The sequence below is a fragment of the Accipiter gentilis genome, chromosome 23 (genome assembly GCF_929443795.1).
Source record: "Accipiter gentilis chromosome 23, bAccGen1.1, whole genome shotgun sequence".
Lineage (NCBI taxonomy): Eukaryota > Metazoa > Chordata > Aves > Accipitriformes > Accipitridae > Astur > Astur gentilis.
In genome coordinates this window covers 16,651,114-16,674,364 of record NC_064902.1, presented here as the reverse complement: position 1 = coordinate 16,674,364, position 23,251 = coordinate 16,651,114, and the positions used below count along the sequence as shown (strand labels likewise).

General features: G+C 46.3%; 1 protein-coding gene across 2 annotated transcripts in view; it reads right to left on the bottom strand.

The window, feature by feature from the left end:
• SYNPR (synaptoporin) overlaps window positions 1-23,251 on the bottom strand; it is a 112,069-nt gene that overhangs the window by 17,321 nt on the left and 71,497 nt on the right. For both annotated transcript variants that reach the window (XM_049826097.1, XM_049826096.1), the window contains one exon: window positions 12,587-12,711. In XM_049826097.1, the coding sequence (XP_049682054.1) occupies window positions 12,587-12,711 (125 nt within the window). The remainder of the gene's footprint in view (window positions 1-12,586; window positions 12,712-23,251) is intronic.

The window sequence follows — 23,251 nt, the reverse complement described above, 5'->3', positions numbered from 1 at the left end:
CACAGCCTTCCTCAAGGAGGAAGCAACGCACAGAGTGCTCTTCACTGCAAAGAACTTCCCCCGGTGCTGGGCATCCCTGCATGTTCGGTGCTAAATCCTGGCTATCCGAAAGGCTGCCCACACACGGAAAAGGCTTCCTTCCAGCCTTCGGGAGGGTGGATGGAGCTGAGCTCTGCAGCTTTCTCCTGCTCCCCCCAGGCCTGCTCTCTGAGGATAGACTCCTGAGGGGGGAACCCTGCAGCAATGAAGCCATGCTACGAGCTCTCATACACGCCGTCAACTCTCGCAGAGCGAGCCGCTGCCAAGCAGTTGCCCTCTGTCCACATATTTTGCCAATTATAACCATTATCCAGTAATTCCCGCAGGATCTGAATCTTTGCACCCAGGCATCCTGGATCTGTTGAAGTTAGTCTCTTTTTGAGGCAGCCAGCCTGCTAATACCACATTTGAACTGCTTGAAGTCATTAATGCTGAAGTTCTCTCCAGCCCTTCAAAGGCCAATAGCTGAAATGTTAACAGAGCCCTGGACAGCTGTGGGGATGCGATGGGCTTAGCCCAGCAGTGGGACAGCAGGTACCATGGAGGTGACAGCTCCCTGGCTCTTTTGCACCTGAGATGTTCTGGCAAAACCAGAGTTTTCCACCCCTTTGCTAGCAGCGACAAGACTGTTTCTCACCCGAAGCCTGCTCTCTAATAGCTCTTTTCCCAAGATGAAGAAATTACCATTTACTCGAGCATTCCTGTCCCCCACCTTTCCCACTGCCCTTCTGCCACGATGCACATCTCAGCGCTGCCTGCATGTGCCACAGCCATTTGAAACTGTGAGGTGCTTATCGATATTTCCTAACTGTCCCAGCAATTTTCCATACCTCACTCTACCAGCCCCCCAAAAGCAACACCCCCTCCAGACTCCCCAAAGGTGCCTTCAGTACCCTCCTCTCCTTGGTCTCCTCCCCTTCCAAAGCAGCAGCACATTAGTTTCTACCCCTTACCTATCCCTACAAGATCAGTTCGTTTTTCTCTGGTGAGAGGAAACAAAAATAAAATTCTCCAGCGCACTCAGCAATTCAAGCTTGGTCTTTTGTTTCTTTGCTTTCTAAAGGGAGAATGAATACAGTTTGCTAGTCAAAGGGTATTTGGAAGTATTTCACTTTGAACTTTTGTCCTCTCAATGAAACCTCTCAATTTCTTCCCCAAAATATCCCAAAGCCCATATCTCTCTAGAATTATTCAACGCTACCAGTAGTTTCACACAAATATATACTTCATCTTGCAAACATTTATTCCTAACTCCTGGCCTGGACATTTGAACATCCTAAAGATCTCCCCCTTGTCACAGCCGCCTTCAGTGGCTTATACCCATCCAAATGCACGTCCAGAGCAGCATCACCAAAAAACCCCAGAAGATGCTGCTGGGAAGCTGACCAGGAAAGCTGTAGCAACCTATATTCTTTTCTGGTTTATGTCCAGTCAAAATAATGGAAAATATTCCTCCCCCACCCCATATTTTCGATTTCTTTACTTGTCATGTTCCCAACCCTCACTCGCACATAGCTGTTGTGCAAACATTTGGCCAGTACTATTTTCCTTCAGTACTGTTTTTAACAGGACAAGCTGTCAGCCACAGTTGCTGTCTCAACACACCACGCTGCGTGCGCCGCGCTGGGAGAGGTGGTAATTCCCCCGGCGCCCGCGGCTCGGAGCAGGCACACCACGATGCCCACCCAGAGCTGCGCGACACGCACGGCCTCTGCTCCATCCCTCTCCACCTCGCATCTCTTCTCCTGTTAACACAGCAAGCCAGAGGCGCTCAGGTCTCCAGGTAGGGAAGCTACAAACCCCATCTGAGGATGGGGTCTAAAGACATTGGAATAGGGACAACCCCAGCAGCGGTGGGGAGAGGGCACCAGCGCCGCATCCACAGCTTGGGATCCCTCTTGCAGGACCTGCTCCCAGTGATTGCATTCACAAAGCTCTTGGAAAACAGCCTGCGTAACAGCTTCGTTACACTCCCGGAGGAACAAACGTCCCGGACGCGTGCCAGCCATAGCAATGAACCTCCCCAGACTGTGCACGTAACAGTCATGCAAGCCCTAGTACTCCGCCGTAGCACAAAAAAGGAAATAAAACGGCTCATTATAGAACTCGCGCCGCCGGGAGCGCTCGGAAAGCTGAGTGGGTGATCCCAACCCCACTTCCAAGCCTACATCTAGACCCAGATTTATCTCCCGAGATATTTTCACAGCTCTTCTCAGAAACACATGCTTTTCCTTGCTGTGCGAGCAGAGCATAGCACTCCACTGGTCTTTACAAACCCAAATACGTTCTCAGATTGGGTACTTACATTCTTTGTGGTACAGCCTGGTGGCGTTGCTCTCTGATTGCCCTTCGCTGAGCTATTTTCTTGGGGTGAACTGCTTCCTAGTCACTAGGAAGCTTAGCTACTATCTCTGAAGGAAGGTAACCCTTGATTATCTTAAAAAAAGTCATCGTGTCCATGCAACAACACAAATTAGGAGGCCTGGAAATGCCACAGGCGTGAACTTGCATTGCCACATACCCGGTCCGACCATGAGATCCTGACTGAACCCCTAGCCCTGATGTCCCTCCTGCTGCCCTCTCCTCTGGACAGACATAGGAATCAGCTTCCAAACTAACAAGCCTCTGTCAGAGCAGAACAAAAGCTTCCACGTGAGAAAAATCTACAAAAATCTAAACATCTAGACATATAACATAAGCAATAGAAAGCATAAAGCAAAGGCCTAAAAACCAGTCATTGAATCTAATAAAACCGTTTCTGAGAAGTGGGTGTATGAAATCCCCAGGCAGTGCTTTTGCATGGAGCGATGTGCGATTGCTGAGCCTCCCCTTCCCAACACGCTCTGCTGCTGGTCGCATCGGTTCGTAACACTCACGCCAACTGCAGTCCACCCCGTCTTCCGCAATCAAATGGGCTAACAGCCCCAAGTAAAATCAATCCAAATTCTTGGGCATCACCTGATGTTCAGCCAGAACCACCTGAAAGAATAAATCCTTTGCCCTGCGAGAAGCAGGGTTCACATACAGTTCAATCTAGGTCTATAAACCCTGAAAGCAGCAATTTCACCTCCAAGACCAGCTGAGATAAATGCAAGAGCAATTACAGAAGATGGAGCAACATTTATTCCTTTGTATTGTATTTTAATGTTAACTATGTATTTTAACTATAATTTTCCCAAGTATACTGTCCTAAGGTACTTAAAGCAATCAAATCAAGTCCTCTGTAGAGTTTTACAGCATGACTCCAATAAAACTCCCAGTTGAAATATTTTCATTCGAAGCGCACATCAAATCCTTTTCTCAGGGAGCCCACGGGCTCGATCGCAGGCTGAGCAGCACACAGGGCAGGAGCCAAGGCAGACCTGCAGGTCTGCCAACAGACCCGCGGACAAACCGCCGGCACTCGCACACCAAATAACCCATGAAGTGTCGCTTCTGGGAGTCCAGACAGGACAGCGAGAGGTACCTCACTGAGTGGGGTTATGCTGGATGGGGTTGGATACCCACCCTCTCCAGAGCCTATTGAATAAGAAGAAATTAATGTAGAAGCCAGGTGTGAGAGGAGACCAAAGACATCCCATGTGTCCAGTTCCCTACAGTCCTGGGAAAACCTTCAGGGCTGCCGCACAGCGAATGCACATTTGAGACCAGGAAAAAGGGGAAGGACATGTATTTGATTGTCCCCTAGCTGGGTCACCACACACTGTCTGGGGTACGGGATCAAATGCCAAACAAAGCAAAGCTGAAGGGCTTCTGCTTTGGTTGCTTTTGTACTGGCAGCATGAAAAAGCACAAGAAGAAATTTGCAAGGGAAGTTGTAAAAAGCCTGACTTTCAGAAAAAGCCTTTGTGGCAGGCACAGATAAAACACCATCACTGCACAATACCGCAGAGACTACTCATGAATATATATTAAAAATTCAAATCATGAAAATGCCGCATGTATTAACAAATCCAAAAGTGACTTCCACTTTAAGAACAAATTCTGGCTAAAGTATTAATGAAGAATTTTTCTGGCACTAAAACAGTGTTAAGCATAAAATACAGCCTCTATGAAGCAAAATAAGCCAGTCCGGATCAATACCATCCAAATTCATCAAGAATCCAATTGTTTTGAGTGCCAAAAGAAAAGCTTCTACAATTTAACAGGGATTTAAGCAGCAGTGTTCTTCCTTCTCTGCTTCAGAGACACCATCTCCAGAAAGCTGCTACCACTTTCCTTCCCATTTACTTCCCAGCCAGCTGTGCATCCACGAGCTCCGTGTTCATGCAATGTTTGTGCATGGACGTTCGTAACAGAAGACAACAGCTGAGCATTCTGAAGAGGTGCAAAGCAAGACAAGTCTCCTCTACAGCGCTGGGTCAGCACTCAAGGATGTGTTTGCTTCAAGTTTTAAGGGATTAAAAACTACAAAGTAGAAGCTGGAGAACACTGAGGGCAGCGGCAACTGAGAAGACCTCAACATCTGGAAAAGTCATCTTGTCTGCAGAGCTGCTGTCCCGTGACAAGCTTACTGGCTGGAGCAGTCAGCCTCTCCCTGGCTGTGCAACAGACTGGGGACTTTACAGTTTTACAAATATTGGCAGCCAGACCTCCTCCTCTCACCTACTCAAGCAGCGTATCATTGCGCACCATCCGACACACCAGCGGCGTGAATGAGCAAAGACTTTGCCACTTATGTAGCCAGCCTTGGGCTGTGGCTTCTTGGCTGTGTACAAAATAAGTTTGGCACAGAAGCTAAGCCATTCAGATCAGCTAGCAAATTGTGGGGGCTGTGGATGATCTCCTCCTTCATAGGACCCAGTGCATCGGTTGTGCTAAGGACCACATGCACAGGGTCAGCCTCAAAGAGAAGGTGAAGATGTGGCTGTATCAGATTTCTGGTGGTTTTCTATAGATCTCATGCAGGAACAAAGCATCAAGTGACTGGAAGCATCTCCCAGTCTCTCACTGCTGGAAAGAGGATACTCACATTTATCCACAGTTCAAAAAAAAGTGCAAACTGGCAGTAATAACCATCATTTGGCCAAGTCGCCAATCTGAAAGACTTCTACAAAGTGGGTTTTGGAGACTGTAATTGGGGCCAGGAAGAGGCACTCAAAACTAGAAAAGCCAGGAAGTCATCTTTATTTTTATCTGTTTTAATCATATCAGCAATGATTTCATCAAACTCCCTGACAACAGGAATTAAATTGTACATTGTTCTAACAGCCAGCCACTACTGCAGACCACAGCTGTCCAAGTACAAAAGCACAGACATTTTCTCCTGTTCTACTAACCTCTTGGTCTAAAGACAGTATTCCCAGAGCCAGTGTGGTCCTTGAAGACCCTGGACACTGGAGAACACCAGTTTGCACATTTTAATTACTTCACTAGTCTGTAGCCATGTACAAATAAACAAAAATCCTATCAGGGCTCTGAATTATGGCATTCACTCTCTAATAATAACTAGAGCTGGTTACAAAAATGTGAAATATTCTTTCCTATTAAAAACTATGTTCATTCAAAGCTAAAAAGAAATACATTTATTCTGCAGACCTGTATCACCTTTTCCCTGGCCCAGGAGACAATGTAAGAGCAAACAGCTCTAACTAAGGCAATATCTCATTGATTAAAGCACTCAAGCTTGGCTATGTGAGCTCCTCGTTCAGGTTGCTTATGGACTTGCTTCAGTACAGAGACTTGACCAAGGTCTCTGATGCCCTCACCGACAGGGAAGCCATGTGCTGGGGCCATACCTTAAATAGCTCAGAAAGTTCTTGTGTTCATCTCACTATGGAACAAAATCTTTTTACTGGGTTTCCATTGGGGAAAAAAAAAGATTTTGAAAAAAGGGAGCTGCAGTTTTCTGGACAGCTGTATAAATTACCAGAATGTATGAATCTCAACTAAGAAAAAAAAAAAAAAAGTATGTATTTCCTGGTTAAAAACACATCTTAATGCTTCAGACTGCTTTGCACCATTAGGTCACATTAAATACGAAGAGACTTTTGTGAAGGTGTCACAATTAGAGATATCTGTATCCTGAAGGATTTATTTCCTGGATTTTGCTCAGCAGGATGCAACATTAGGCTCCTCACTTGCATCATTTCCAGTTTCCGCTCACAGTAGTTAAAACCTAGAAGTCCTTGTTAGGCAAATCTATTCAACAAGAGGCCAACATTAGGTATAAAAAGCACTGCTGAGATCAGGGTTTGAAACTGTTGTGGAAGAAGATAATTAAAGCCATGACCGAGCCCTTAGTGCCTATCCTAAAGAGCCAGTTTATATAATCGGGGTATTGATGAAAACCCCCAGCTTTCCTGATGTAATATTGAACACCTTTCCTTGTCAGTTCAGATGTTAACCCCAGATCTGCAGTCCTAGATGAGGCGGTCACAGTTTGGCAAGAAAAGGGACTAAATGGATGCAGCTTTCATGGACCAAACCGATTGCGACCGCTGCGACGATGCAGCTTGTGCTCTTTGCTGCTGAACTTCACCCAACCATCCCTGCAACTCCCATTTCTGCAAAAGCACAGCTTTTCAAAAGGCACCGCATTTTGATCTAAGGAGTTCCAGGATGGAGATTTCTCCCTTCGTTAAGCTTGAATGGGTCACGCAGAGTTTAACTAGCACCTCTCACCTTCCCGCGAGCTCTGCCAAATCCGCCTGAGAACTGGGGCATCTACATTTTGGCACAGAGCACACCTGAAGCTGGTGCAACTTCTGGTGGCTTGCTCTTGCTTCCGTCTACCCTCGGAGGTGTTATGAGGCCACAATTTGCCTGTGCAGAAGGGGCATCTTCTGTGTGATGAACACGTGCAAAAATTAAACCAGTAACTTTAAGGAGTTAAGTGACTAGATGACTTTATTCCTTCCTATCTCCCACCCTCAACTGGTACGGCAGTCCAAGACAGCTGGGAAGAGGAGAGCTTGCCATAGTTTGCCTGAAAGTCAGCACTGCAGGCAACTACTTAGGTTAAAGACTTCCTATTTATCAGCAGCTCCTGGTCTCCCAGCCATAATAGACATTTATAATCTTTTGGCCAAAATGTTTTCCACTGAATTCTGAAGCAAGATTTCCTACAAACGGATAATAAAAAATAAAGGCTAGTGCAGTCTGGCACAGAAATGTGCGAATATTAACAGAGGCTTTTTCCAAAGAAAGATAGTTGCAAAGCACAAAGAGTTAGCTGCTTTCTCCTTAATTATCATCTGTAGCTTCTAAGTAGGCAATTTAGATCTGGCTGTCATATTTCAAATGAAAGACTAACCTACCCATCGCATGCAGATGAGGCGTACACTTTAAAGGATGCTCAATGGGAATGTCTTTATTCAAACGAGATGCTTATAGAGTGAATGAAAAGCTCCCATAAAATACAATTTCCTTTTCCTTCGGAAGGATTACTTCAAGAGACAGTTTTACTAGCACACTGGAAAGATACTAATAGGTGATTTAAAATAAAATGGAAAACAACATTTGTTTTGCTCGCTGCTGTGATACAAAGATGTGCACAGACATATTCTTTCATCAGGCTTTCACGTTAGCACCACCAGGCAATCCCATTCTGTCCCACAATTCTCCTAACACCTATGCACATACTTACCTTAACCATTGGCTTAGATGAGACTGTGTTTAAAATTTAATCATGGGATCCTCTGGGGCAATATTTTCCAAGTAGCTTACAGGATGAACGCCACAAGAAAAAGCGAGATATACTCCAAATGAATTCCCATGCAGCATTTAACTTGGGGATACCCTGTGTATGTAGGCTGGCCTGAAGCATCTCCAAAAGCTAGAGGCAAAGAGATTTTAGTTCAGGATCTGCCTGAGGACTTCACAGACAGCACACTCGGGGATTGTACCGAAATGTTCCTCCCTTGCCATCGCACTGCAGACCTGTGCAGCCCAACCCCTCCGCTGCTGGTGCTCACCCCTGCCCTGGGCTGCATCGCCCTACAGCCAGGGTCTGAGCCAGGCATTCCTCCCTTGGTCAGGACAGGGATTTGCAGAAGTGAGATAACCGCAGTGCAGCAGGTGATGGTATTGTAGCAGATAATATCTCTGGCTGACAGTGTGCTGCCTGTCTGTGCAGCACAGCATCACCAGAGAGCTTCTGCTATGCAAAGTTTCATTTAAATCAGTAGCTGAAGAAGCCCAAAGATTTCAGTGCAACTCTGCCAGTTACAAGAAAAACATTAAGTTTGTGACATTGAACAATTATGTAGCAAAAGTCTTCAGTACAGACTCAGTAAGTCAAGCCTGACAACTGAGCTGACAACCAAAAAAAAAATTGCTTTTAGGAGGATTGATTAAAAAGTACCTTAAAACAATGAATACCAGCAACAAATATGTGCACAGTAGGTGTACTATTCAACCACTTACTATCAAAGGAAAACCAAAGAACAGCAAAGTACATGATAAAAATGTTGCTGGGATCAGAAGAAAACAATAAAAATAAACAAATAGGACCTTCACCAGGACCCTTACTACAGAAACAAATCTTGCTTCAGGGCACTTGGATGAGTGACAAATCTAATCTGAAAGGGTGATGGACCGCGAGAGTAACAAATAATTCCAAGATGCTGATTTTTTTTTTTTTCCCCTGCTCAAAGAATCATTACTGGGGTGAGAGTCAAGCTGATGAACTTCCTAATGTGTGCCAAATTTGCAACAGATAACTGTACCCAGCACGGATCCTAATGCTGAGAAAAACTGCTAGCTTGGGACCAGAGAAGTTTTTTCCATATTTGAACTTGTAAAGTTTTGAAATACATATACAGGTATCCAGAAGAAAGGCTGAGTTGTGCTTTAAAGCATGAAGAGGTAAAGAAATCCTTTGTGATGAAACTAGAATCAGGCAGAAGAAATGAGGGGAAAACAAAACTATTTGAAACGGCCTTATGAATATCAGCTTGGACACGGACGAGTCTGGCAGGATACGTAGAAAAGCGTGGCAGAGCTCCAGGAGATGCTGCCGGGGGGTATTAGGGTTTGGACTACAGGTTTCTTTGCACATTACAGGGTGGCTACAGGGTCACGGATGTGGGTTGCAGGAAGCTTAAATGAATCGGTGTGGTTGTAGATGGAAAAGCATCCGCCTCCCCTTCTTATTCCCGGAGAGATGGTGGAACCAGATTTGGGTTCAATTACTCAGCAGTCACACTGGAGAGACTTCTCGGCGGTTGCTGCACCCCAGTAACGCAAACCCAGAGCAGGAGCCCCGGCATTGGGGTACACTCAGAGAGAGGACGGCTCTGCCTCCCTGCGCTAGCCCCGCACAGGTACCCACCACACGGGCTTTCCTCTGAAGGGAGCACTTCTCCCGGCTGTGCGTAAGCACCACGTCGCCAGTTTACTCTGATGGTTTTTGCTTGTGCTTAATGTACTTACCTGTACTTCCTCACGTCCCCCTTTTCAAAGGGCAAATGAATGCGGGTCCAGAATTAAACTGGGAAAAGAATGTGATTCTGGCAGAAATGAGAAGCAACCACCTTATGAAGGGCATTTTTCTGGGGGGTTTTTTTGGTGCTCCACAAGTTCCTGCTGCCAGAGTTACAACAGCAGTAAGATAATGCAGGAGCCAAGCACAACTATCATCTTACAGTAACTTTAAATTAATTCTTTCTTGATTTTTCTAACTGTACCCTTCAAAACTCCCTGTCTGGTGGAACTAATGATTTCTCTTGAATTCATTTACATTGTTTGTTGGAGACTTTTGCAGCTTGTAGGCTGGGGCTGAGAAAAACTTCATTAAGAGGGTATGGAGATGCTCTTTGGTTTGCAGGAGCATCTGGAGCTACCTGCTGTGGGGTGCAATGCTTCCTCAGCACATTGAGGACTGGCCTGGGGCTACATAAATCACTGGTTTGAAGTCAGCTTGGCAACTGGAATGTTTTAATCACACATCCGCAGACCCCATCAGCTCTGGTTTTGCTCCCTTGCATCCTCCCTTTCTTCATCTAAGGTGATGGGCCCCAGAAGCACATGGTCACCCGTGCGATGCCCTGCCTTTCAGTCTGGAAAACTCCCTCCTCGTTCTGATCTTGCTTTAATGGGAACATTTCAGGCTCCTTCAATCTCATTTCCAAAACATCCGCGTCCTCTTGCTTTGCCAAGCTGTCTTGTTGAACCTTGCAATTTTGTTTACTTACTTAAAACTCTTGACGCTTAGTCATCAACTAGCCAAGGTCTAGCAGTTCAACTTCTAGGAGAAAACAAAACCTCAGACTCTCAGCAACAGGAATGAAAGCAGCTGGTAGCACGGCTGCATGGCCTTCTTCATTTCAAGGCATGCTGGAAGGGGCAGCTCATAAAAAAACAGCACTCAGGTATTCAACTGCTTCAGTGTCATTGCTGACAGCCACAACAGCACCGTGGCGTCAGATGCTCGGCAGCGTCTCTCCTTCCACCTACACCTCCCCCAGCTGTCAGCCAATAATCAGAACGCTGAAGGCATTTGAAAGGAAAATGCCACGTGAATACGGACTTATTCAGACCTGGATGCCAGACAACTAGTGGGAAATTCATCCTACCTACACAAAGCCTACATGCCCATGCACACAGATGAGCTTCAGGGTCACAGTCTTGATGAGGGAACCTGAACTTAAAATGTGCCTGCTTTTTCCAAGGGTACTCACTGCTCTCATACGAGATGTTACCTTTCCCAACTAATGTCACTTCTGTGTTTAGAGCATCCCCTTTCCATTCTGTGGAAGGAGCACTGCAGAAAAGCAAATTCAGGAGGAAGTCACAGGAATATTTTGATAAAACAGTAAAATGACACCAAGTTCTGCAGGTAGCACTGGGCCAGATTTTCCAGGCACACATCTGCTACCCCACGCAGTCTGTACATCTTTGGACACTTTTTCCATGTGCCTCAGGTTTGCACGCAGAGTTCCAAATTGCACAAAACCTAAGTATCTTCATGCTTCTCCCAAAACACCAGTTGGCTAAGAGTCATCTCCCTTCTCACCTGCAAATTACAGGTATATTTACCCCATGTGGCCAGCCATCCCACTGTACATGCCGTACGCCCTATCTGTGCATGCTGAGCACACCCACCCACAGCTGGGAGCCACACAGGCGGTTCAAGGGCCAGCTGCAGCCTCAGTTGGATTCCTTCGGCAAATAAACCCTATTTGCATCATCTTTCCAACATGCTGGAATGTTACAGTTACCCAGCAATTATTTCCAGTTTTCTAATAAGCAAGACTGTGAGAAATTGCAGATCCAGCCACTTCCTTCTGGAAGCGATGGTCAACGTGCCTGGTAAAACAGCAGGAGACACTTGCTGGCTACTTCTCTCCATTTTATTAACTTTTTACATACAGTACTATTTTATAATCATGCAAACTAAAAGCACTTTACTGTAGGGTGTATTCTGTAATGAATGCTGGAGAAATGACCTATTTGGAAGTGAATCACATTACAAATTCACATAACTCAATTTTCAGGACCCATCTCATGCATACTAAGCTGAAATGAAAGAAAACGCAGACAAGTTCAAGACAAAAAAATAAACATTTGTAATACCAGAAAATGTGCCCCTTTGGAGTTATAAACGTGTGTCAAGAAAGAACAACAGTTCAAGGAATCAAATTCAGTTTCCAGTGTTTGGAAGCTGCTATATTTTAGAACATGTTAAAGAAGTAGATGCTATTACATCTGATCTGTGCGTAGCAATCGTAAGTAAAACAGCATGTGATTTCCCAAGGAAGCAAAATAATTTTTAGAGTCATAGTGTACTAGACTTGAGATTGGATTATGCATTCTTTTCTTAATCATCTCAATTCCTTAAAGAAATCTCTTATACAGAAGTGAAAGGTTTCTAGAGTGGACTTGACATCTTTAAAAACACAAGACTGTGGATGTTCTTTTGAAGCAGGGTCCTAAATGGCATGAACACTTTTTCTTTATATATACATAGTTAACATCACTACAACTTTCAGATGTACTTAAACAACATAAAATCTGTTTTCCTAAGTCTCTAGGTTCCAAGGTTTAAAGTATTCAGGCACCAAGAGATGCAGACAGGCAATTAGTAGAATTTTCAAAAGCATTTCAGAATTATGGTTCAAACTTGTTTTGTCTTTTGCTTCCCCTTCCCCACGGAGTAGCTCTTCCGGATCCTTGCTACTCCAACGCTTGGGAATCCTCCCTTATTTCCAGCTTAGTTAATGGCTACGCTACAGTTAATGGATTCTTTATCCCCATTTTTTTCTTGGGGTGGTTTTGTTCTTTCTCCTCACCTGCCACTTTCCACTCCCTGAGCTGTCCTGGCCTTTAGAGGGCTCTGCATGCCCGCAGCTGCTCTCTTCTCCTTCGCTGAGCTCCCATTCCCCAGCAGTTCCCGCAGCCCCATCCACACCAGGTCTAGCCAGATTCATCCCTCCTGCACGCTCAGAGCCTAAACAACATCGTGAGGAGAACCCAGGAGCCCCAGACCGGTGCTTAATCAAGAGCTGCTATAAACGATGGGAAACCCCACCGAAAGCGGGCTTCGCGTCAGCCCCCGAATGCCTGCCTCCCTGCAAACGAACCGCCACGAACCAAACGGGGTTACCTGAAGGGGTAGGCAAAGGCTATGTCAATGTTGAGGTCACTCTCTGACTTGTTTGCACAGTCCACACTGAGGCGCAGTCCTCCAGAGTACCCACCGCATGTTGCAAATGCAAAGATTGCAAAAAGCTGTCAAAAACAAACAACATTTTTATTTGATTTCGTTTCAGCAACCACCACAAGCAGATCCATGCAGCAGCTCTCGCTGCAGCACCGGCCCCCTCGGGTCAGGTTATCCATCACTCCGTGCGTTCAAAGCATTGCCATACGTTACTCCTGCGCCCTTCCTGAACGTAAATACAAAGAACCACAAAACGTGAAGCTCTGCTGCCACGCGTAGACAGAGACATCACCATTTGTCTGTGCCAGGCATCTCAGCCCTCCCCTCCTCTCTTGAACCCCATTTGGGATTCGCAACCCAGGCAGCTATTTAAATCACCCCACTGACAGGCAAGCTTGGACAAGAAGAGAAGCATGAATATTGACTGAGCATAATGACTCAGTCTTAACCCAAATAAAACACTGGCGGCAGTATTTATATGGAACGACCAGGAGTAGCAATAGTAAGACCAAGACAGTTCACGTGGCTGCCATCCCATTACATGGCAAAACACAGAATCGTGCTGCCCCTCTTCCATTTCATGTATGACTGGAGAAAACCCACAATATTTTTTTTTATTACTTTTCCTAAATTACTACCATAACCCAAGACAGATATAGAGGTGGAGTAAACGGACACTCAGCAAAACAGAAAAAAAATAATCAAGATTTAGGATAAGCTCAGGCAAACAGGACAGGAACAAAGAGCTTGGGTGGTTCTGATGCAAACCCATATCACATCTTAATCCTCCAGAAGAAAAAGGTGAAGGAGGGCACGTGCAGGCCAGAGACACATCAGCATTTACATTTATATTCACAGTTCAAACAGAGGAATTGGAAGCAGGCGCAGGTTTCTTAAAACATCACTGATGTAGGCTTCCTTCGAAGACCCTGAGCAGAAGCGGGGACAGTTTACTTATGCAGTTGTAATTTAAATGAAAGGACAGGTTAGGTTTTGTTGATTGTAGCACTATAGTTCTGAAGTAACTCCATCAGCTTTAACAGAGTTACTCTGAGATCTACAGTGGGGCAGATATGGGAAGTGACAAGTAAACGCCTGATCCTAGTCACAATTAAATAAGCTAAAAGTCAGCAATCCAGAGGAAACAAACAGTGCACACATCTGGGAAAGAAAACATGTTCTTGAACACTGAAAAATTATACAGCAAACACGTAATAGCAAAATAAAGACTGAATGATTCAGTAAAAGCAATACAGAAATATAATAAATAGAAAAAAAACCCCACCCCTGTCCTCACTGCACAAGGCTCTGCAAAACATGTCATTAATCTTAGTTCTCCCAATTCACAGCATGAGCAAAGCCAGGCATTTCAGCAGCCTCCTTGCACTTCAGCTTTGCATGTGCGTCTTTTCCCCAGACACCGCCTGGTTACAGGGCGACTCCTGAGCATTGGGGTGGGACAGTCCTCCCGGCTGCAAGGTGATGTGCTGAGCACGATGGGGCACAGAGAATAACAGGAGAATAATGCAAGTTGCCACCCTGCTACTCACTTCCAACATGACCAGGGCATATCACCCAGGATAGATTTGCAAAGGTATTTAGGTGCCCAGTGATAAGGAAAATTGATAAAAACTTTGAATGAATTCTTCATGCTGAGCTCCCTGAAAAATAGAAAGCTGAACTTTACCGTGAATTGACTTGTTAAGTATGTGCCATGAAATAAACGTTTCTACTATAACTTGAAGAGCGTTCCTTCATCCTAAATGAGCCACTTCCTCTGTAAATACAAGAAGTTTCTGCCTTTACATGTAGCACAGCACTGAAAATCAGTATTAATCATCTCGGTTTAATTTGTAAGGCGATGCCAGAAAACAATATATTAAGGAGAACAGAAGAGATTAGTGCTGACCTGCTTTCTGGCCTAATTAATGGAGTTGCAAATGCAAGTGTTTTCCAGATATATAGGGAGGCACAAAGATTAATGCAGTGATACATAAAGAGGGAACTGAAAGGCTGCAGTGTGAGAGAGACCTGCCATAAAGGAAGAGCCATCGCCTCTCAGCTCCAGGTCTCAGCGTGGGGACAAGCAGAGGAGAGATATGCCATTGAAATGAATCTCCTTTAATCAAATATTGGAAATCAGTATAAATGTGTGCCACCATGTTTATTCACCAAGGCCACGAAGCCATGCCCAGAAACACAGCTCAGGCTATTCCTTCTCAGAAAGGATCTCCCGCAGAGTTCCTAGTTTTTCCTCTCCCCTACTGAGAGCATCTCGGACAGCACACTCAGGCACCTGAAGTCTCAGTCCCTCAGACAGTTCAGATCTAGCCTTTACTCACCCTTTAGCCCCAAGCCGAGCTCTTAACCAGAAGCTTTTCAGATGCTCTCACTCATTCGGCAAACCCTTCAGCCTCCTTCCTCTCCAGCCACAACCCACCAGGGCTGCCCACCACTTTCCATCCTTCCTCAGCCCACACTCTGCTACAAGCACCCAGGCAGCATCCCCAAGGCAGGTGGGAAAGGGAAAAGGACCCAGCTGGAGATTTTTATACCAAACTTCAGCAAGTCCTCAGCCAACCCGAGCTTGGCTCTCTGCCGTGGCTGGATCAGATGCTGCTGACGGCTGGGATCGCCCAGCTGCCACTAACGCCCGGCCAGTCCCCACAGCTGTGTGCCGAGGCCACGCAGCACCTTTTGGAAGCATATTTATGCTTTGCATTGAAGGAGAGCAGGGTGAGAGTTGTAAATCAGTGGCATTTCCCTGGGGTATCTTGGCCAAGCAGCAGGCATAATTCTTCTCTCGCCCAAGCAACTTTCTCCTCCCACCTCTGGATTTTTCCTTCCCCCCCCCCTCCCCCCCTCCAAGTTTTGCTGCTTTATTTTGTCAGTGGAGCGCCTGGTGCAATAAGCTAAGATTTACTCATCGTGTTTTGTGCACACTGTAATTCTGTGGCAGTTGCAGGAATGCTGTAAACACCACTGTATTTTATTATAGCAAGATTTGTGTAAATGGCAGTTGTAAACCCCATAATGGGAGCTTTATGGGCCAGATTCAATAAAACCTCCATCTGCGAGATAATTTTATTGAATCTGGCCTCTCTGAAATTGAAAAGTTTATGGAGAAAGGGAAAGCGTTTCCCTATGTTCCTATTTACTCTTTGCCTATAAATCCACACTCGGCGCTAGTCCCATCTGCAGTGTGCATGCATATTGCTTTTCCCCTTCCTACTAGATAAATCTCCCCAGCACACAGTTACCTCTGGTTATCCCATAGCTGCTGCCCCTCAAGGCTCAGCCCTGACGGTCAGTGCTGCGTCTGCCTTCCCCGGAGGAGCAGCAGTCAGGAGAAACGCGGTGCGCTCGAGGCAACAAATCTTTGCTGCCGTGGCTGTGCCGGGCTGCTCCTGTCCCCTGCGCACCCCGTCCCTCCTGCAACAGCGATGCTCTGGGGAGGTCGGTGCCTTCACAGCCGCCTGGACCCTTGCAGGGAAATGGAAAATGCCTGTCCCCAACCTGGATCAATGGTCCATGTTCCATGTGAGATAACACCCCAAGCGAGCATCCCACTTGTTCAATATGTGCTATCGAAGCAAGTTACCAAGCCCGCCGATGAGGCCATAGACTGAAGGGACCGGGTGGAAGGGACATTATTTGTGCTCCCCAGCATGGATCAGAGCAATCCACGTCTCCTGTCTCCAGTCCAGCCTGGCTGGAAGATCACCCTTCTTCCATGTGGTTTCAGACACATCTCTAACAAGGCAGCACACCTCTGAAGCTCGCAATGCCTTTCTGTATGGTGATTAACACCCCATCCCCTGCTCCTGTTACGGGATATTCCCTCTATGACCTTGCAGCCTTGGCCTGCGCTCCTAGTATGTTTTTGTAAGGGAGTCGGGTAAATCCCATAGTCTAACTTAATGAACAGAAATTATATTTATTCTGGTATCGTGCAATAATAAACAGCCTTCACTGTCAGGTCAGATTAGCATGTTTTAAAGATCAGTTGGCTCCTTAGCACTTTGGGAAAAAATAGCAATATAATTTCCAGCAGGGCACATGCTTCTCACACCAGCTCAGGGCAAAAAAATGTTCATCAGCTGATTCACAGGATCAGCTGGAAGCCCTCCTTCTTCTGATGCCAGGCTTCAACGCGATGCCAGTGGATCCTCTAATTCAGTATTCAAGAGCTGTTATCTATCCAGACTCCAGACTCAAGGCCGGTCCCCTCATTTTCCAGCCCAGCCGTTCTCGGTGGCCGGGGGCTCGGGGTGTGCGATGCCCCGGGGGAGCTGAAGTCCCAGCTGTGCATTAGACAGTTGGCAGAGCCTCAGTGCACGACCCTGGACATCACTCATCCTGCTGTGGAAAGGAAAAATGGGATGATTTCCCATCGCTTCTCCACTTTGGCTTTCCGACAATTCCCCTCAATGCCTGCTGAGCGACAGGCTCGCTGTGCGCACCAGAAGACAGAATGGCTCCTGACAAGGCGAGTTAAAAGGCTTATGTAGAGCATGTTACAGCTAAAACATCCCGTTAGGAAGATAACACTGTCATTTAAAATTGATGAAACTTTTATATAAGACACTTGCTTTTTCCAGGAGCACGTCTGCCCCGTGCAGCAGCCTTTGGCAGCTCGCTGGCAGTCAAGAAAGAGCCACTCTGGGGATGCATCCCAAATCCATCCTGGTGCAATGGGGAGACCCTCGCTCTGCCTGAGTGGTCCTCAGTGACTCCTTCAGGATGGCGAGATCTTAAAAAGAAACTGTGTCTGTCTTGCCTGGAGCTGTGGTGGCCAAAAACAGGCTGTGAGGGACATCAAGCTCACTACGTGGGTTGGTCTTCAACATTTTTACCTGGGGTTAGGGGAGGAAAATGGGAATGAACCTGCTGGATGCTTTCCCAGAAAGGTTCCCCTGGCTCCCCACTCCTGCCCTAACACTGGAAAGCCAAGGGAAACCCTGACACTGTTAAAGAGCAACCTGAAATATTTGAAACGCCTACTCTTTTATTAGGCATTTCACACATTCAAAGTGTTTTACAAAGACATATTTTTCCGGCATCATTTTGGGATGTAAGGCTTGCCCTTCTCCTGATCGCCATAATAAAGAGACTGCAAAGCATTTGCCAAACCTTATACTGCTTTACACTTTCTGCCGCTCGCTGTGGCCAACAGCACACGTGAGAGCAGGGAGGGAGCGCGCCGCTCCGAGGGCCCTGGAGACGTCCCCCCCCGCCAGCATCGCTCACCCAGCAGCGCGTCTTGTTAAAACTGAGATTATTTATTTATAGAGCAGAACCAGTAATTGAACATTATTACTAAGACTGTAAAGGGAAGGTTCAAAGGCACTAAATGACTGTACGGGAAAACATTTACTGCAGAGCTGATGGCCCAAAATATGTCACCAGTGAAGGATTAGGAAGCACTCTCTCCTCCAGGTCTCGGCCTGTTTCTTTTTTAAAATCTGGCATTTTTCCTGCACGGATCTGAGCTGCAGACTTCCTGGAATCACTTCTCCTACATACAAGCCTTTGTGCACTGGAGATTATCAGATTATTGACTTTGGGATTCCTAATTATATCAACTTGACTGGTTGATGAATTGGAGGTGGATGGCACCGCAGCCAACGCAGCGCTGGGGGGGTAGGCGACGACTAGCAGGAGTCATTTTCCTCCAACAGCTATACAGGGAGAAAGTTGAAATATATTCTGCTCCTGCTGAGAAATAAACCCTAAAGCAATCGTTCACTAATTGCTGGGATTTAGTGTGTCCCCTTAAAAATAAACAGCAGCATTGCAAAGAACGATCCCATGCCTGCCCAGACCTGGTCTGCAAGGAGGAGAAAGCCCAGGGATGAGGGAACATCTTGGAGTTTGGGGCTTGAAGAACCACATCTGCCCTGTCTGGGGAATATTGTACGTCTGCCCAAACATCGACCTCAGCGGTGCCTCAGTTTTAGCACACCGCTGAAGGACCGCTCAAGTGACCGTCCCACACCAGGAGGCACTTGCAGACCACGGGCACCTCCAGGATGTGGTGGCAGCTGGGAAGGGGCTTTTGGTGGAGCTGGGGACATACAACCTGTCTAGATCTCAAACAAAGCACCTCATAGCTTTCACTTGGCTCTCAGACTTAACGTTTCCACCAAAGGGGAATGGAAATGCAACTACAGTTGCGTTGGAGGAAAACAGAATCATAGAATCATTTAGGTTGGAAAAGACTTCAAGATCATTGAGTCCAACCATCAACCATGCTCACTAAACCACGTCCTGAAATCCTCGCATCAATAATTTTGTATGGCTTTACACTGAGCTAAGCAAATGAGGCCCTTTCTTATGCATGCCACGTGGCAAGTACGGCTCTTGCTGGAAAACACGGAGTTCTCCAGCAGCCCCCGAGGCCGGTAGGACCCACGCAGCACGAGCCGCCACGTCCCCAGCCACTGCCACCCACCTGGAGGAGACCAACCTGCTCCAGGACCTCCCCGCTTGGCTGAGGTCTTCGCCGGGGCATTTCCAGCAGCAAACCCCTGTTTGGCATTTTAGGGCACCCCGCAGAGAGCAGCCCTCGATGCCGCCGGCTGGATGGAAACACCTGACCCCACAGTAGGCAGGAATGTTGCAGCATCCTCTGTTTAAAGCACAGCATTTCATTTAATGCTTTGCATTTTTAAAGCAAAAAATATATACTTAATTCGACTCCTAATGGAAAGATTTATGGAAATGAATTTGGGGTATTTTTAGTGAGTAAAGATCATGTTATAATAATTTGGTTCTACAATACTTTAATCCCAAGGAGACAATTTTCTCTCTTTTTCTTTGAAGAAAATCTTTATCTTTTTTATTCATCTTCCATTGATTATTCTAAAAATCCCATTTAGCTCCACCACATAATGGTATGGTAGTCTTTTCTCATTATATTTTAATAGAATAAAACCCAACTGTATATGAGAGGATTAGATAGCCATTCGTTGAGGTAAAGAACATTGTTCCTCCAGATGGCCAGACAGAATCTGTGTAATGCCTTTCCTATTTATTAAGTTCAAAATGTAATGCAAGCTGATGAGATGTGTTTCATCCAGTATTTAATGGGTCAGCCATAAAGTTGAAAGCTAATGCTAAGGTTGGCAGCATGCATGGAAGAGTTAACAAGCAGAAAATAAAGACATATTTAGAGCGTCTCTTCTTGGACTCTATGAAATGAAAAGTTGTCAGAGGACAAAGCTACTTACACAAGCAGGGCAGAGATGCTAAGCTCTTCCAGCCCCTCTAACCATTTGTCAAAGGTTTGAGATAATTGAAGACGTTTACAAGGACCTGAGGTTTGGGGTTTTTTATTTATTGTATAAATTGCTTTCTGCACGTGGACATTGACAGATTGGCAACGAGTCTTCCATGAAACAAAATACACCAATACTTGCTGCAGACAGATTTACAGGTACCTGGGGTAATTACTGGGTGTACACTGCCTCATTTGGGATGTATCACAGAGCAGTACTTTTGCTGCATTTACAGCCTGCAGCCCTTTCTCCCCCACGGCTGTAGAGCAGTCTGGAAGCTACAGCTCTTCCTCTGCAGTCTCCACAACTCCACGTTTGTCCCCTCTTCTTTTAAGGAGGTGGGAGCACAAGTTGGACAGATTTGTTTAGATTTGTACGTACGATCCCTGAATAACTCATGTTGTGACATATATCACTTCAGCAGAGACGTGCGTGCCTTTTTGGGCCTGAAAACTTTTCCAGTTCTAGACTGCCGGTAAAAAAAGACAACTGCGGTGGTCTCTACCAGGATCCACATTGCAACAGTGACCAGAGCATGGCAAGTGCCAGCCCAGGAGAGCGGCCACCCCAGGCTGGGTCCCCTTCCTCTTGCCCATGCCAGGCGTCCCCCAGCGTGCCCATATCATCTCATGAGCTGCTTTGGCATCCACCACCTGTGATGACCACAGGGAAAAAGCAAGGAAAGCCATGGTCAGGTAAAGGAGAGGTTTTCTAACAGGTGATGTTAATTCTTATCTTATTAACAGGTAAGGTTCAGCAACCCAGCAAACACGCAGGTTCATGCATAAACGTAATTTGGTTCCTGCTCCCTCTTGAAAACACAGGTTTTGTGCAGGCTTTACAGGCTGATTATATGGGATTTATTGTGTAACAAGTGTAAACATTTAATTATAAAACAAAAAAGGTTGGACGGTCGCTCGTTTCCTTGCTCACTTGGTGGATGTAAAAGCATCTGGCTTCAGAATGGCCCACGATCTAACAGAAATGCATACAGAGCATGATCCAAGTTATTACTAAGTAGGATTTACTCCCTCTGATAAACACAGGGATTTACATTACGGCTGAGTGACATCCACACATGGGAAGCACTCTGAGAAGGGAAAGTGCCCCTGGACTTAATGTCGCTAAACCCCTGATGGTCGATACAGCCTCAGGGGCTCAACGACGACCAAGACCACCCCATATCTCCTCCGCCGCAGCATTGGATGGCAGGGCACCGCAAACCCAGCTTGCAAAAGCAGCGCTGTACACAATGCACGTACCGTCTGCCCCTGGGCTGGGATAAGGCACCTCTCCCAGCTGGGAAGCCCAGCCCCATCCCCAGCAATCCCAGCATCACCACCAGGCGCTGCTGGGTGGGTCGAGGCCCCTGGCAGCACCGTCTGACGGCTGCTGTAACTGCCTCCTTATCTAATTTGCGTTTTTGTTCTTTCCATTAGCTTCAGCTCCTCTTTCCCAGCACTACCTGGCAGACCTGGGCTCCGGTGGAGCATTTTCCTGCTCTGATGACAGATGCACTCAGCAGAAACGAGAGGTGGGAGCACTCCTCTGACCAGAAAATGCTCCGGCAGCTCGGTCCCCGCTGCGCAGCACAGCGTGGGGGCCGCAACAAAACCCTCCCTGGGTCAGCATCGGCTGAAAATGATTATTACAGGAAAGGCTCCTGTCCTTCAATCACGCTGTATTATTTATGACCTAACGATTGCCCATTGACTAGCAGGGATTATACGTTCTCTAAGATGTTTCTGGGTGAATGAAAGGGCATTAACCTCATTATTATCACGTTCGTGCTCATCAGAGGCCATTAGTAGCTTCCTCTCGGCTCCCCGTGCTGCTGTGTAGCTATTTGGTGTCATCTGCTGCCTCTCCACTCACCCCCACCCGCCCCGCACGCACGCATGCCTGCATTCGGCTCTGGCTCCTTTCTCAAGCAGATTTAAGGAAATGGGTGAAAATTATTTCGCTTGGGAAGGAATCCAGAAAACCCTTGGGATTAATAATCTGGCGCAACAGCCTTGTCCCACGAGAATTTGAGACCGCTTTCAAATTGCAAAGCATTAGGGCCTCCAACCCTCCTTACACACCCAGCAGCAATCTTTCACGTGACGTCTGGCCATTTTTTTCCTTTTTTTTCAGCCCCACAACACTCATATGAGCAGGACCACAGGGAACCAAGGCTCTGCTTCTGGCAAAGCACGGCTGGTTTTCTAGGCGGTATGTCTGCAAAGCCCTCCAGGGACCACCCAGCCCTGGCCACTGAGGCCCATTAAGGGTGTCCTTCGTTAATCCAACCATCGCAGATGTCCCCTTCTTGCTCCAGACGCAGCCTCGCCGTGGCACCTTTTACGATGGAAGATGTCTCGAGCCCTCCGTCCCAGAGCTCTGCCTGGTGTCCCGTGCAGGTGGGACCCAAACGTGGGACCCGTTGGCTCATCTCAAACCAGTTTTGGATGGAAAATTCCACTGGACCTGGCTCCGACCACAGCACCCGCCTCTGTGTAAAAGGCTGGAAGAAGAATTTGCTCCTGGCTAACTATCAGCCCACATGGTAAAAATAATTTCTTTTCTAATAATTAAAATGACGGGCTATAAATGAACGTTTGCTTTGCTGAGCGCTGGGAATTCACAGGGAACATTTTGAGCAAGAAACATTTTTAAAATTAAAACCCCTCTTTCCTCTTCTTTTCCTCCACTCCTCTTACACTCTGTCCCCAGAGATGGCATTGCTCTCCTTCCCCACACTTAATCATAAAAAGCAACACCTAAACATGAATATTTTTAGGAAATGCTAATAACAGTGTCCTTAAATTGTAATAAAAAAATATTCCTTATCTCACTAGCTCTTGACACACTTCATCTGGACAGCTTAAGTTGTCCTGTTTCCTCTGTATCCTCCCCCTGACTGTGCTCCTCCACACCTCTTGCCTACCTCTTTTTCTTTTCATGCCCTTTCATTTGCGTTCCCTGAAATCTGCAGCCATACCTGCTTCTAAACACAAAAAAAAGATAACAAAAAAAACTTGGCAAAAGCCTTGCCTGAATGTTCTCCATTTCCTTCATGGTTCAAAACACTTAATTCTGAAATAACCAGGCATCCTTTCCTTTCTCTCAGCTGCTAGCAGCTGCTGTACATCTTCTGTGCCACTTCCCAATGTACTTCAAATCCTCCCAGACCCCGCAAAAAAGCAGGCACTTGTACAAAACCAATAATGCATCAGTATGTTTTTTGCTGTTGCAATCTTTATATCTGCACTGCTGGAGATGATTATCTAGCTTTTTTTTATCTGTAGATTCAGGCCTGTGGAATAAAACCAGGTCCAATAAAATA